Consider the following 15,986-nt stretch of genomic DNA (forward strand, 5'->3'; position numbering starts at 1 on the left):
TGACTATGAAAGTGTTAAATCTCGTGACAGTTCTTCTATTACTGTTTAATTAATCTCATGAGTACTTTAAAAAGGTTCCAGCAAACCTCGTGAGTATTGTGAGCAATCATTTCTTTTAATTCTCTAGTGTTCAAACAAATAATTACTTTAAAAATTTCGTCAATGCATAAGGAAATAATAATAATAATAAGCAAAGTTTTTTTCTCTCGGAAAATGTTTGGGAAACTAGTTAGGCGCTGAAGAGAATTTTCTATTTTGTTAATGGAGTGAATAACTTAAATAGGACTTCATAAATAATATCACACTTCTAAAAATACTCTTTTTTTATACAAGTAATATTATTTAAAAAGTTCCTTACATATTCACATACTTTTAGGCATAAAATGCAAGAAATAATTGTGAACTTGTTCCTTTTCAAACCTATTTCTAAGGACTATTTATTTTACAAAATTCGTCAAAAAAAAAATTCATAAATAATCAATCTGGTCAGAAAACGTTCTCTTTTAGTATAAGATAACTTATAAATAATACAACCTTCTTTTTTGTTATTTGATCTTCGTTTTAACATACTGTTATAAGCTTATATTAGAGTTATTGGTTTCTGTTATAGACAGACTTGCATAATTCAGGGTTCGTCTGTTATACTAAAAAGAGTATCACAAAAAGAATAAAATTCATTCACTATTCAATGGGCGGCTGAAATCAAAGTATTTTTATCAAATAAATGGCTTTTTGTGACTTTTATGAGGCGAGATTTTGTCTTTTGATTAATACACACATTTGTTAAACAATTGCTTTATTTAATACTACAGTAGAAATATATTTGTAATTATGACTATTGTATACAATATTGGAACTTTTAAATATCTTGAGAATAATCATTTATAAAATAGACTTTTTTAATTTTTTAATATCAGGGAACATACTTTCTTTTTGATTGTTTTTAACAAATTCGCTTGTTCTGCTCGATTGAGCATGTTCGGCTGTCATTTTTTTGGCTCCTTCGTTTTGATCGTTGCCATCTATTTGTGCTTTTAGTAATTCTCTTAGCATTGAATTTGCTATTTCAAGTTCTTCGTTTTGATTAACTCGCAAAACTGCTTCTTTTCTAAGTTTCTGACACTGCTGTTGGGCTATTTTTAACTCTTTTAACGTTTTTTGTAGGCGCTGATTTGAAGCATTTACCTCACAACATGTCTTCTTGTTGTTTAAAATGCTTTTATCGAGCTCCATTTTTAACAGAGAACACTGTTGCTGTAAATCCTCAACTACACTGGAATGGTTGCTGAAAATTTCATCGGCAAATGTTCTTTTAACTTCGAAACTTTCCTCTTTGTGGTTTTGCAAGTTTTTTTCCATATTTAAAATGCGACTACTAGAAATATCAAGCTGTTTATTTAGAGTTTCAATTTGCTTTCTTGCATTCATATACCTAATTTTTTGAGAGCTGTAACGAATTTTAAGGTGAGCTAATTCCTTCTCGCATGCATTTGGTTGCTTTGGTTGATTTTCTATGTTTGCAATGTTTGTTGAGACACTTCCTAGTTTCGTGTTTAAAAAACGTGTTTCTGATGGCTTTTGAATATTTAGAGCATTTTTAAGCTGATCCTCTAGTTTTTCACAAGTACACTTCCAAGATTCAACTTTACTTTCTAACATTAAGCAGCGTTGTTTTGTTAAATCCAGCTCCTCAGTTACCTGTTCAAGTTTTGATCGAAGATCCAAAAAATCTTGATTAAATTGATAGGATGATTGATGTCTAGATTCAAGATAAGCATTCTTTTCACTAGGTAAAAACGAGGTTAATACGTAGGTACCACTTCGATCAAAATTGCTGACATTACCTGACAACGATCTGTGTGCAATTTTAAGTGCTTCTGATTTTGACTCGATTAAATCAGGAATAAGTCTTAGTATTAGATCGTTTTCTGTTTTTCTCATTGGTAAATAAATGTTGAGAAATTTTAAGCTTTGTTTAGTCAGTATCTTTTCGCTAAAGTCGCATTTTTGAAGTAAAGTTTCCCATCTTGCAAGACACTTTTCAAGAATTTTAAAGTTTTCTTTAATACCGAATGTCGCATTTTCATCAGGAAAGAATTCACAAAGAGGTTTATAAATATCTTGACGAAAGCTTTTCAAAAGCGTGGAAGATTTTCTGCAATAATTTTCAAACTTTTCCAACGCGTCTGTCTCGTTTTTCTCCTGTTCTAATTTTGGCTGGTTTTGTTGCTCCCATAAGCGAAGATTACGTACTTGTCTAAAAAAAATTTAGACAACTGTTGAGTTACATCCTAGACGTAAACTTTGTTTAATGCTGTCATTACAAAATATAAACATAAGGCTTATATTTTAACCAATAAATTTACAGAAAACGTCAAAAAGAGAAACTGTTAAATATTTACTCTCTAGATATCACTGGTCCAAAATTTTTGTGATTCCACGACGCCCATCTTCTGGTCACTTTTTTCAGTCTTTCATATAGCTGTTCAACTAATATGCCTTTCTCATTAACAAAGTTCCGGACTTCTTGTTCAAATAAAGAAAATTGCTTTGACAGCCAAAGTTCCCGATCTTTTTTTGATAAATTTCGAAACTCTTCACTCTGAAGACATAAATAACTAACGAGTTTACAAGATGCGTGCATATTATTTAAATGAGGTAAATGGTTGATATTCAGATAAAAGCTTGGATGTACATTATCGACAACGTAATCATTATTTCACTATCAATTTTGCAATTGATAAATTTGTGGTATAATTGTTAGTATAGTTTGACTTCTTTTTTCTAAAAAAAATCTTTTCTAAAATCGTTTTTAAGGAGTTTTTTTAATGGCTCTTTACAGCAATAAAAAAACTTTACAGTAAACTTTACAGTAATAAAAAAAAAAGAAGAAGAAGAAAAACAACCAAATCAACAAGAAAGTATAATAACATTCTTACGTCATAGGCTTTGAGCAAGACTTTCTCTTTCATTTCTCCGAGAACTTCTTCTTTTCGTAGGAACAATCCATTAAAACTGTGATATTCTACAAGAAAAATTCATTTTTACCGTTTAGTTCTTTGATTTTTCCTCTAAAAACTATATTCTAATAGAAAAAAAAAATTTAAAAACCATTTCGCTAAGTTTAAGAAAAAGCTTGAACTTATGAAGATAATAAAATCCTTTCATCTTTCGTCACAAATATTCGTTAGAGTAATATAAACAATAATTTTGATAGGCTGCTGACAGTATTTTGAAATTACTAGTATCAATTATTTTCTCATTTGAATTCAAGTTTCATTTGGGGTTTTTATAATTTATCCTTTTTATGCCATATTTTATTATAAATATTTTATTGTTATTATTGCAACATTAAGTTTATTATCCTCAACAAAGATTATTGTTCCGCCATATTTCTTGAAAAACGTTGCAGCCATACTAGACTATAAACTTTTTTTAATTTTGCAAAATGTATAAAAATTGTTTAAAACAGCTTTGTAAATTCTTGATAAAAATTTATATTAATTTTTGCTCATAAAAAAAAAAACGCTTCACTTTTTTACATTCGCTACTTTATTGCTATAAAAATCCGATGACTTTGTAAACATCTGCTAATTAAGGAGAAACCTTCGTGAACAATACGTACTCGCCGTACGTTTATTTTTTTGTTTTATTTATTTATTTTTTTTGTTCCCTTGCTGTTTTTATTTTGTTAATAACTTCCATTGTTTTATTGTTATATTAAGAATAATGACATTAAAAACCAAAACAAAGATATATCAGAAAAGAAAGAAAAGAACGAGTAAAATACTGGCGCTGGCGTTTGAGTTTTACTTGCGGTTAATAAGAAAAAGTAGTGGAAAAGACAAAAACTTTGAACAAAGCAAAGAGGACACGGAATCACAATATTTGAGAAGTTATAAACTTACACTAAAAGTAATTAGTTCATCCACATTAAAATGCATACAATAGTGTATGGAATTAATTTTAGTGTATAGAACACTATATAGTTTATTACTTTTACTTGAGTTTGGGGTTTCCTGGTCTGTGAAAAACCGATATTTTCCGTCACACTATGAAGCGAAAAGCTGAAAAAGTGGCCATAAGTGGAATTTTTTTAATACACCATTTTCATTAATTTTTTTTTACAACTTATTAGAAAAAATGTCAAATGATAAGAAAAATATATATTTTGGTTCTCTCATGTGTACTATCCTAGTCAGAGAATTGGAACAATAATTTTACAAAAACGTTTATTACTTTACAAAATTTTGAGTTTTGACCGCGTTTTGACCATTTCGCTTCACTGTGCGTCAGTTAAAACCAGGACTCCTTTTTAACTCATTTCCTGTTAACGATTGGTACTTTTCGTTAAAAACGGAGATAAACCTGATAATTAAAATGTTGCATTTAATACCAAAATTTATCCGTATAGTTTGTAGTTTATCTGGACAGAATTTTAGGTACTCAAACAGCAAAGAAATAACATTACATAATATTCTTAATTGGCGGAATATTGATGAAATTCCTACTTTCTCTGCGGAGAAACTAAGATCGTTCATCTTTCAAGATAATGTTTGATGCTGAAAGTTGATCCTTTGAAAAACTTTTCAGAACTTTATGCAAGTTGCAAGGTCGTGGAAGGTGCATGCCGTCATATTATGCTTTGACATATTTGAAACACTATATTTATTATTTGAATCAAAGAACACTATATTTATTTGAATCAAAGAAATGCTAATACCGAAATCGGGCAAGCTATGAAATAGTAGATTACTTTTTAATGATCAATTTTCAATGAAAGTTATTGTTAATGCCTGATTTTTGTAAGCTTGATTTTGTTGAAAACTCCAACCATCAAGTGTAACTCTAGAGAAGGTTTTATTTGTAGAATGGGCAAGTTGATGTCTCTAACAAAGATAGGGTCGTTGACACAGCACTAGTTTTAAGTCTATTACAATGACAGGCAGAATAGAATTAATGCTCAGTGAGGTCAGTAAAGTACAAACATTGTCAAACAAACTTGGGTTGTAAAATGTGATCTCAACAATTAGCAGCTTTTTGATACTTGTGTTTCTAAACTTTCTTGCACTAACACTTTACTTGTTGTGTGTTTGATACTGTGTGTAATAACCTTGTTCGGCTTCAATAATATTTAAATACACTTTCATATACCCTACTCGTCAGTCCAGGTCAATTTTCTTCATGCAGCTTGAGCTGGTGGGGTTGTTTTTAAGCAAACATATGTCAGGCCTTTACAAATTGTTGATAGAAAATACTACTATGCTCATAGTCTTGTCTGCTGAGTAGGAGGGTTTTGTAACTGTCTACCTGGCGGGTTGCCAGTAGACAAAGCATGTTGTGGTTTAAGGTGAGAGAACTTCGCACTTCCAATTTTGCATAACTCATAGGCGCACACAGGGTTAACTATTGTCAGGGATGGTAAGTTTTGCAGATCTTTAATATGGGCTTCATAATTTTAAAGGAGGGAGAGATCATCATCATCATCATCATCATCATCATCATCATCATCATCATCATCATCATCATCATCATCATCATCATCATCATCGTCGTCGTCGTCGTCGTCGTCGTCGTCGTCGTCGTCGTCGTCGTCATTCTCATCATCATCATCTTGGCAATATCTTGGCAGGTTTGTATGTGCTCTCCATTATGAACCGGCAGTTGTTGCGAGCTCCAAAGGCAAGGAATCTCTCACGGTCTGTAACTTTGTTGAACACATTGTCTATGATAAACTGTTTTATTTATCGGTCAGTTGTCTCGCACATTTCTGAAAGCAGAATACACAAACTTTTTACCAATTTTCGTCATTGCATTTGGCAATTTAAAGCATTTTCAGAGTGTTTTACTTTGCCCCTAGTACAAATCAAATTTTTATGAGTGAAACTGACTACAGCCTTGTTATTACCATGCTTGAGTGCGAAGTGCATTTAATTTCTGTTGCACCAATACTATCAGGAATAGCCAAGATTAACTCACTAAGCAAAGCAAAATAAGCTGGAAATTTTAATGGCTAATGTAAACTCTCTAATTTTAACTCATTATCAATAGTTTTAACTTATTTTTATTCCTGATAAAAGTACTTCCATATTTATATTCAATTTCCCCGATAATCTTTTAAGTTGGAAATATGCATAGCATTTCAAAATTACTTTTCCTCTTAAAAGACATACTTGTAGTATTATACTTGTAGTTGGAACTACACAAGAACAGCTTCACAAGTTTAAGCATTTCTTTCTTCTGAAAAATAAAGATTTAGAATTTTTTTAAAGAACTAATGTCCTGACTTTTCTTCTTCTTTCGAATGGAAACTTTGACACCCGAGCCAATATATTACGCGAAAGTAACATAATGAATCTGATAGCCAAATAGTGCTCTTAAAATTCTACACTTCTTATTGTTTATTGACTGATGTTACAAATCAGATTGTACATACATAGTTACAATTTTTAAGTGTTAAAGAAGAAAACTCCAATGAAAGCAAAACAACAGTAAAGAGAACTTTATGAAGTCGTAAAGAGCTATTTTCTTACTCAGTGAGCCAATTAATCAGATTGTGTATCGGTAAATGTACCATACATTAATTGTAACTTACACATTATAGTGGTGTAGGTGAACTTCTTGAAAAATAATATATATTTTAATGATAATTTGAAGATGTGGTTTAATGAATAAACAAATAGGTTATAAACTATTCGTGCATTTCTTTTGTATTCCTTACATATCATAAATATTTTTAATCTGACGTTAACATAAAACGAAGAATTTTAATGAATGAAATAGACCTAGCGGAAAAGTCGACTTATCAAAAAGATTAATCATTTCTTTACACATAACACTTACAAAAAATAGTAGCTTTTCATACAAAAAATGATAAAAAGCTAATTCTTTGCCTTCTATCGTTGTTTGTATGAGAAGCCGCTCCTCCCCTTTATATTTTCAAATAAGTTTTTATATTATAATATTTTCAAAGAAGTTTTTGCCGTTGTCAATGAGTACATATTGGTCAGTCATGTGTTTTCGTTTGTAACAACGCTTTAAATAAAAAAAAGTTTTTAAGTATAGTAAAACATTTTTTACCTATTTCAGGTTGAAATACCATAGAAATATAAACTTATAAAAAAACATATCGGTAAAATTTTTTACTGGAAACAACTTTTTAGAACGAAACTATTGTTGTTTAAAATGGCAAGTTTAGCTAGATGTTATATATTTTGTATATAGCTATATACATTATTTTTACTAAAAGCTAAGAATGACTTTTGTAATCCACAAAAAAATATACATGTATAAAGATTTGTTTTCTTCTTTTTAGCAAATGGCAAGTGAAGGAGATAGTTATGATGAAAATGATGAGTTATGGTTTCTAAATTTGCAAGAATTTCTTGATAATACAGATGCAATCATAACCCAAAAGAATCAAAGTATAGATTCCATCCCTATCTTCTTAAAAAATCTTGAAACATTTGATTCTAATTTCCATCAACATAGCTTAGTACAGCAAATTAGAAATAAGATTGAAACTGAACTTTCCCCAATGATTCAGCAGTGTATTGAGAAAAGTAATAATTCTGAAAGCAATTTATTGTTATCACATATTGACAGTTATGTTATGAATTCAGACACATTTTCTAATGTTAGTGAATATATACTTGATTCTATTAGTGAAGCAGCTGGACATTTAAAAGATATTTTTAATTCAAATACATTTTCTTTTTTTAACAACTCAATTGTAAATAACAAATCAAGTGATAAAGAAGAACTTTTTTATTGTGATGACTCTGTTTGCTCAACTGTTGATAGCAGTGACTATATGTTTATGTCTGCAGAACATTATAAAGAACTTGCCCAAGAGATCGACTCTTCCAATTCCATACATTTACGTTTACAAGCACTTACAACACTCACTCAGGTTCATCAAGTTGATCTTGTGTCTAGTGAGTCATGGAATCTAACAAAAGAAGGACTAGTTTTGTGCCTCAGTGATGATAATGAAGAAATTGCTGTACAGGTGCTAAAGTTAGTTTCTAGATTATTTTTTACTGGTAGCAGTCATGTAGTAAAAGAGTTTCTTTCAATCTTGATACAGAATCTAATAGAATATTTTAATGACAACACATCTCATATGGTATCCATCGAAACTGGTTTAGACTTAGGAGACAAAAGGAATATTTTGCTATTTAGAAAATTTCGGCTTCTTGTTCAAATAATTGTAGAGTTACCTCTATATTGGCTGCGTTATTCTGAAAGTATTATGGAGGAAATTGTCGAAATGCTTGTTGACCTATTATGTATTACTCCTACACCAATTACTGAAACAATTGGAAAGTATTTGATGACACCTTTGCACTTTATTTCATTGTTAGACCCACAAGCAACATGGTTCCAAAACTGGATGCATAGCTTTTATGGAAGATCACACTTGATAAATTCAATTAGAAGAAATATAACTTTTGTAAAAAATTTATTAAAAAATTTTTTAATTACTGCAAGGAATTTTCTTAATTTACAAGAGTTTTCTGTAGAAGAAGAAGAGTATATCAGTTATAATGATGGGGACATTCACTACACATATTTTGTTCATACAGTCCATATTATGACCAAGTTAATGTTTCATAAAGAAGGTATAGAGTTGTTTAATTTTGAAGTAAATAATGGTGCAGTAGTAAGTATAAAGAACCTGATTGAGAAACTTATAAAAGTCCTTAAAACTGTTCCTGTTTTAACTGATAATGATGCTGATATTCATCCATGTTCTATGCTTGTAAAACTGATCAAATCACTTTCCTGCATTGATAGTAGTTCTTGCAAAGGATTTATTTGTGATCTAAGTGTTTGTCAGTCACTTCTTGAACCGTTAGTAAATAAAGAAATAGACATAAGTAGAAAACTGTTTTGTGCACTTGCTGAAATACTTATTGAAATTGCCAGATGTGATTCTGGAAGAAAGATTCTTTTGGCCATGCATGATATGAATGGTCCAAGGTTGCTTTCTTTAATTGAACTTTTTAATTCAGCAATTGATGATCAAGTTTTTATAGTATTACTTGAACTTTTTTCCAACATTTTTAATACTCCAGATGGGGTTTTAAGAATTCACAACTCCTCATTGTTTATGGAACTTTATCATAATTTTCTAAGACAGCAAGCCCTTTTTGAGGGGCTGGGGAAAACATTGCAAAAAGATTCTTTAACTGAATGTATAGGGGTATCAAAATTGGAACTAAAACTTGCAGAATGTTTATTAAGTTTTGCGATAACTCCAAAAGGCTTTGATAGCTTAGAATCAAGTGGTGCTTTAGGCAAATGCATATTATTTTTTATTGAGAAACATAGCAGGAAAAAAGAAGATTTTTTTGTATCAAAACATTTTTTTAGTACTTTAATGAATCATATTGTGGCTTCTCATGGTGGTGTTGTTGCATTGAAAAAAGCAGGTATGTTTTTGATTGAAGATTTCTTTTTGCTTTATACATAAAAGATTTTAGTATCCATTCCTTTCAAGCCCAGTATGTCCACTACTTACCCAAATCTTGATGTCATATACTCTAATATTTCAACACAAACCCTAAAGAGTCTTTTATCTTTTTGCATACCTTACTCTTGTTTTAGATGCTTCCTTCCTCATCATTTAATTAGAGTACTAACTTTTTCATTCAGTTTCAATTTTATTTTGTTTTGTGTTATACAACCATTCCTTGTTACACAGAATTTTCTAGAGTGGATTACCTTTAAAAATGTGAAGTTTTTTAAATACCTTTTTAAATCACTAATAGATTCATTACAACACTTAAAATATTTGCTTATTAGTTGTTTATGCAAGTAATAAAAAAGAAATATTTCATAAATGCTAAAAAACAGGTTAGTAACGGCTTTTGAAATCCACGCCTAAAAGCTGGATCTAATGTTCTTAACAAACAAATAAAAGTCTAAGGGAATTGCTATTATTCTAAAAGTAATAGGAAAAAGAAAAGTATGCTGCTCTTGTAAGTATTCAGTTATTGTTGCTAAATATTTTTGCTAATTGAGAAATTCAGGGATTTTTTAAAACTGATCAGCCAATGACTTAATTTGTTGAAAAAGATGTCAAAAATTTACAACTTTGGTCTTGTGATCTAGAAGCCAATTTAAAAATTTAAAACTAGTTACTGCGATTTCATGACTGAAATATGAAATTATTGAAAAGATGAAAGTAATTTATAAGTTTGGTTACCACAGTAAAAATTTAAAGATGCCTTCAATAATAGATGTTTGGAATCTTCCATATGCCTGTAGGAAATCAAGAATATTTAGTGCTAATTTTTTGAAATAAGTTAATGGGGGAACTTAATAGAAGACCATTAGCCCATAGATTTAGCATATTAAGTCAACTGATAAACTAATCTTGATCAATTAACAGGATAAGCTTATTTTCCAGAACTTTAAATGTTAAGCACTTATTATATGAAGCAATTGATAAACTAATCAATAAAGTAACGTTTAAAATAATAAAACTTAAATGAATTCTTTTTGTTTCAATTAGCCTGCTTGATTGCTTTTAGAAGTTTAATAATTTGATTTTTTTTTGTACTGATCTCTCATGGCATCATGGTTTGACATGAACCTGTGTTGAATGGGGGAACTTAATAGAAGTTAGCTGAGGCTAGAGAAAAACAATGTAAAAAAATTGTGACTTTCCAAAGGTTAGGTCATAAAACTTTAAAAGCTCTAAAATCTGATTATTTTGATTTAAAGAGGGTTTAAAGTCACATTGTGATAATGTGGAGTGGATGTATAGCCAAGTTAAAGTCTCACAATCAAAGCAATTTATTCAATTGTCAAAACCTGTAAACTATAATTTAACCTAAAATTTCAGTGGAACTTTTTTTTGACAGGTTATTTTACATCCTTATTATGCAACACATGGTATCATTTGGAGGGTTCTTCTAATGACTATACAAAAACTCTGATGTGTGATATTCCAGAAGATCTCTCTGATAGAACATCAAATGAACTCTATAATTCTATAGTTATGCTGCTTTCATCTTTCCCTGCTGTAAAGCAGCTGCTGTTAGATGAAGAACCAGATGATAATCCAAATCATACTGAAATGAAAAGTTTTCATGATTTTCTAAATTGTTCAGTTTTTCTTGAAAGTTTGCCATTGCTTTCACATTTTGAGCAGACACATTTTTTTGGTTTGAATGTCATAGCAGCAATTGTGTCATGCCTAGACTCAATGATTTTTATTGAGGTTAACTTTAACTTATGCAAGGTGTTGCTGCATTTACAAGAGCAATGCAAATATGATGATGGATTCATTATTGATCAGTGCTCACTAAAAAGAAATGAGATATTGGTAAAGTTATTGTTACTGGGTGGAGAATCTGAACGACTAATACCACCTGAAACAATAATACAGGTAATAAATTTACTGGTTTATTTGATAAATTAAAAGAATTCTTTTTTAAAAGATGATATGTTAATAAAAGTTATCTTCCTGTTCATAACTTTGTTTAATTGTGTAGTTTAACCATGGAGAAGCTTGGTTTAAACTTTAAAAGAGCAACTAGAATAATTTTTTTCCTTTAGTAGATAATGCTTTTCTATTTTTATTGATGTGATGTGTATAATAAAATATTTTTTGTATATAAGGCAAGATGGATGCAGTGAGTACCAACAGACTCTTAGTATCTGCATATGCAACTTTAAATAAATACTATAAATACAATAGCTTGGATTGATAAATTTTGGTACATTTATCTAAGAGTCTAGTTTGTTGCCACTCATTGAAATGATGCATTCTTTCAATAATGTTCTCCATCAATGCACTTCCATTTTATTTAAGTTACAGAAACTTATACTTTTTTTTTCAAGAAGGGAAAAAATATTTTTATTTCTTTTCTTGTATTTTCAAATTTTTACCTTAAATCATAATTTTTTAATTTTTATTTTTGTTATTATTAAAAGGAAGATGTTGGTTTTTGTTTACCGTTATTTTCACAACTTCCTGTTCCTGATGTTTATGAGTTAGCATCTTCTTCTTTCAAGCTAAGTACTGCAAAAAATGGACCAATTTCATTGTTTCTGAGCGAATTTAAAGTCTACGATTATGATAATAATGAACTTATTCTTATTCACGAAAAAGCTATAGTTGCTGTGGTTTCAGAAATTAGGCTGGGAAACATTCAAGTATGTTTTTTCTGAATCTCTTCTTAGGAAAATATCATTTTTGTAAAACATATATAGTGAGTGAGCTGATAAATTATTAAGCAAAAAACAATAGTAGTTAATAGTATCAAAATGGTAATTCATATAAGTTCCCATAATAATGTTTGTTGTTATTTGCATATACTTAGGTTTAAGCATATGAATATTACAACCAATAACATTATTCTATGTAGAAAAAAGTTTGTAAAATTTCAATGATCATTATATATTTTATCTTAATTACAATTCTTCTTTAGCATGCTGTTCGTCACTTATTACCTTTTTTTGTTACATTAGGAAAACTTAGATCTCGGTGCATTTCTGATATTGGTTGTTGATATGCACAAAAAAGGCTTGTCATGTGACAAGATACTTTCAGATGAAAGCACTAACTTAGATTCTAATATCATGTTAAGATCTGAAGATGATTATGCTATAGATTTAATTGCAAAGTACGGTTGCAATTTAAGGTGAATTTATTTTAATTTTTACATGATTCTCTTTGCATTTGCACAGTAAATTTCTCAGTAAATCGGTTAACAAGAAATTTTCATGAAATCTCTGTTTTTGTTTATTAAACCTTTTAAAAAATAGATAAAGTACAAGAAAAGATATGTAAATGTAATTATATACAGGGTTTGGCTAACTGATATTTGAACTGATTCTAAAAAAGATCATTTTCCTTAATTATCTGGAAAAATCAAAAAACTTAAAAATGTTTAGAAAAAAAAAAAATGCATTTAAACTTAACCAGTGGCATACCTATATAGTGTAAGTTTTAGATGAGGGGTAAAGTTATGAGATGAAGCGTAAAAACTAATCTGAGTGTTAACAACATTTTGAAATAAAATTCAAACACTTAAATGTTTTCCCTCATTTAAACATGCCACTGTAAAAAGACATTTTATTAGTACCATTTTATTTAGACTTGTGGGTTCCAAGTCAGAAGCTGTTTCAGGTTTGAGAGAACTAATTTCTAGATCAACAAACCTTCTTTATACAGAATCTTCAAACTGTCAACGTTATTGTGGTTTTGATTGGTTCACTTGTATTGTTTTCCTTGTTTTTCGTGGTGATAGTAATGCAGCATGGGGGTTTTTAAAAAATTTTTCCTGCTTAAAGTCTTCTACTTATATATGGATGGCAAGAGTTGACGGAAAAAGGGTAGGTAATTTGTTTCTAAAATCTGGGAGATGATTTCATTTATTGGTTGTTACTTTTAAAAAGTAAATTCTACAGTGGGTTTTTTTCTCTAGGATAAAGAAAAATCCAAATTCAATGTTCACCCTATTTATACAAAAGTTTGCCATTACATTGAAATGTTATTAGAAAAAGAACTGCCCCATGTATACTCCGCGTTCTGCTTGGCAGGTTACCCTGTTTCTTCAGTTTGTTTGCTATGGCTTCGTCAATCATTTCTCAATTATCTTGATTGGCCAGAAATTCTATGCTACATAACTGGATCTATTGTAATAGGAGTTGATTTTCCTGTTTATTTTAGCTTAGCAGTTTTTAATTATCTTCAAGCTGATATTTTGCTTCATCAGCAATCCGGAAATCTAGTTAAGTTTTTGAAAAGTTGTACGCTTAGTAAATTCTTGACTGGCGAATATATTGACTTTATAATGTTGTTAAGTAGGCGGTACAGTTCTTCTATTCTTGGAGATTTATTGGAAGCTGAAATCTAACAAACTTTCAGAATAATTTCTTTTTTATCAGGTGGCATTTAAGGCATGCCTAACACCTTTTCCTCTTCTCACATTAACCTTTATTTTAACTTTTATCATTTGACGCCATTTTAAAAACCATAAATTAATTTATTTCTACTCGTTTTTTATTTATTCATTCATCTTATTTCAATTACTTGCTGACTTATGATCTTTGTTTTTAACCTTTTTTTTACGTCGATGTATTGAGTTCATTTGTATATGTATACTTTTTGTAAATAATAAATATGAAATGCAAATTTAATGAAATGATTAGTTTAACGCGCCGTCGGGAAAAATGAATAAGCTTTATAAATTAACAGTTCATGCGTTGATTCGATTCAAAATCCCCTCCACTTAAGGTTGCTATTATGATGTTTGTAATAGTAAGCTTTTTTGATTTGTTTCTTTTGATAAAAATCATAAACTGATGATAGTGTTTAAATTGATTGGTTAAAATTGATTGGTTCAGTTTTCTTTGGAATAAACTGATAATACTTTAATTCATAATAATTCATCTTTGCAATTTTCTTTTTTTTTAAAAAGTTTATTCAGAAGATACAAAAACAGTAAGGCCACGATAGTGCTAAGAAATTAGCAAAATATAAAGGATATCAATCATTTTAGTTGTGCAGGTGTGGCGACTTCAAAGTCATTTCTATAGCATGCAGTTCCGAATCTATTTATTTTTAAAAAGTAAGACAATTGTACTATATGTTATTGTAATAAGCGTTAAAGACACGAAGGCACATTAAAACGTAAGGTAGTCATTGATAGATTGAAATATTCTTATGTTAAAATTCCCATTTTAAAAAAATCGCGATTTCGATTTTTAAAACCCTTTAATTAAAAACACCTAAAAATGTAAACTGAAAAACTACGTCAGCACAAAAAACACCAACACAACAAAACCATCGAATGTACGATTACAGCCTAGTTTGGGAAATCATTAATTGAAGATACTTTTTAAAGCTTCTTAGCAGATAGATACTTTGCCATCAACTAAAGAGCGGCAAAAAGTTATGTCCAATCCAATAATATGTACTTTATCTCTATTTACATTTAATTAAACGAGTTGTTAGTATATATTAAGTAAAAAGTATTTTGTTTTTCATACAAAGAAGTATTCAAAACAATTTTTAATTTAAAGTTTAACGTGCGGAGCAGATTTTCTTCATCCTGCTCCGAGTTTTTCTATAATGTTGTCAATGAATGAATTAAATTATTGAAACAAACTTTTATTTAAAGCAAAAGCCACGAGGCAAAGAAAATTCTCTTTTTGCTCCTTTTCATTCATCGTTAAAAAATGCAAAACTATTTGATTGACTAAAAAATCTATTTTACATTACAAATTGGGTTTTCACTCCATCCTCACTTTTTAGTCTTTTTTTTGTGTGTGTGAATTAATTACTTAGCAGATTAAATTTGTGTTACTTATAATTAATTTAATAATACAACTAATTAATTAATATAATGAATTAATTTATGCATACTGACAAGTATTTTAAGCGCAGTTATCATTAATATTAAAAAAATTTAATTAATGCTAATTATAAATATTAATAAATGTATAAAAGTCGAGCTTAATATTCAACAGAAAATATTTTGACAGCTATAGACATACAGAAATGCTAAAAGTAAAATCATAAAAATTTAAGAAGCCTCACATTCCGCCGGCACATACGTGAATTAATTTCTCTGTTGAAAAAAGGTTAAAAGTATAAATACGAGGAGTTAAAAAAAGTGAGTTTATCTAAGTAATCTCATTCATTCGTGGTAGCATTTTATTTGCTTTCTGCCATTCATTAATATATACCGATAGACGAAAAAATTGAATAATAGCCTAAAGTTGGTGCATTTACAACTCTGTTAGATGAACAACTTTTGCTTAATCATAAAATTGGGTTTCTATTTAGAGGAAACGCCGCTGTATAAAATTATTGTATGAACATCTTGCAGTATATTTAACGAAAGTTTTCGGAGAAGAATTTATTGTGTTGCGTTACACGTGATGAATTCATTTGAGGTACAAAATGGAAAGGGGGAGATGAAAGGCTAAAACAATTTTAAAAAGTTGTTTTACGTAGAGAA

General features: G+C 29.5%; 2 protein-coding genes across 11 annotated transcripts; one reads left to right on the plus strand and one right to left on the minus strand.

The window, feature by feature from the left end:
- Nucleotides 1-779: 779 nt before the first annotated feature.
- Nucleotides 780-15,650, minus strand: LOC145202339 (uncharacterized). 6 transcript variants are annotated; one of them, XM_090083568.1, is made up of 4 exons: nt 15,563-15,650; nt 2,940-3,025; nt 2,403-2,784; nt 780-2,257 (listed from the first exon to the last, which is right to left on the minus strand). In XM_090083568.1, the coding sequence occupies exons 3-4, from the start codon at nt 2,642-2,644 to the stop codon at nt 883-885; spliced, it is 1,617 nt and encodes a 538-aa protein (XP_089939694.1). In that variant the 5' UTR covers nt 2,645-2,784; nt 2,940-3,025; nt 15,563-15,650; the 3' UTR covers nt 780-882. The 6 variants fall into 6 exon arrangements, with proteins under 6 accessions (XP_089939694.1, XP_089939696.1, XP_089939693.1 ...); XM_090083570.1 differs by having other exon boundaries at nt 2,403-2,602; nt 15,563-15,648; XM_090083567.1 differs by lacking the exon at nt 15,563-15,650 and adding an exon at nt 3,112-3,265.
- On the plus strand, nt 6,998-14,155 carry LOC145202331 (protein broad-minded-like). 5 transcript variants are annotated; one of them, XM_090082522.1, is made up of 8 exons: nt 7,002-7,188; nt 7,316-8,019; nt 9,379-9,437; nt 10,875-11,401; nt 11,950-12,171; nt 12,487-12,659; nt 13,116-13,353; nt 13,446-14,155. In XM_090082522.1, the coding sequence occupies exons 1-8, from the start codon at nt 7,186-7,188 to the stop codon at nt 13,875-13,877; spliced, it is 2,358 nt and encodes a 785-aa protein (XP_089938648.1). In that variant the 5' UTR covers nt 7,002-7,185; the 3' UTR covers nt 13,878-14,155. The 5 variants fall into 5 exon arrangements, with proteins under 5 accessions (XP_089938645.1, XP_089938648.1, XP_089938646.1 ...); XM_090082523.1 differs by having other exon boundaries at nt 7,040-7,188; nt 7,316-8,624; XM_090082519.1 differs by having other exon boundaries at nt 6,998-7,188; nt 7,316-9,437.
- Nucleotides 15,651-15,986: the final 336 nt, after the last annotated feature.

This window comes from Hydra viridissima, unplaced genomic scaffold (genome assembly GCF_058129835.1).
Source record: "Hydra viridissima isolate aposymbiotic clone 2 unplaced genomic scaffold, HvirCarnegie_v1 scaffold_3, whole genome shotgun sequence".
NCBI lineage: Eukaryota > Metazoa > Cnidaria > Hydrozoa > Anthoathecata > Hydridae > Hydra > Hydra viridissima.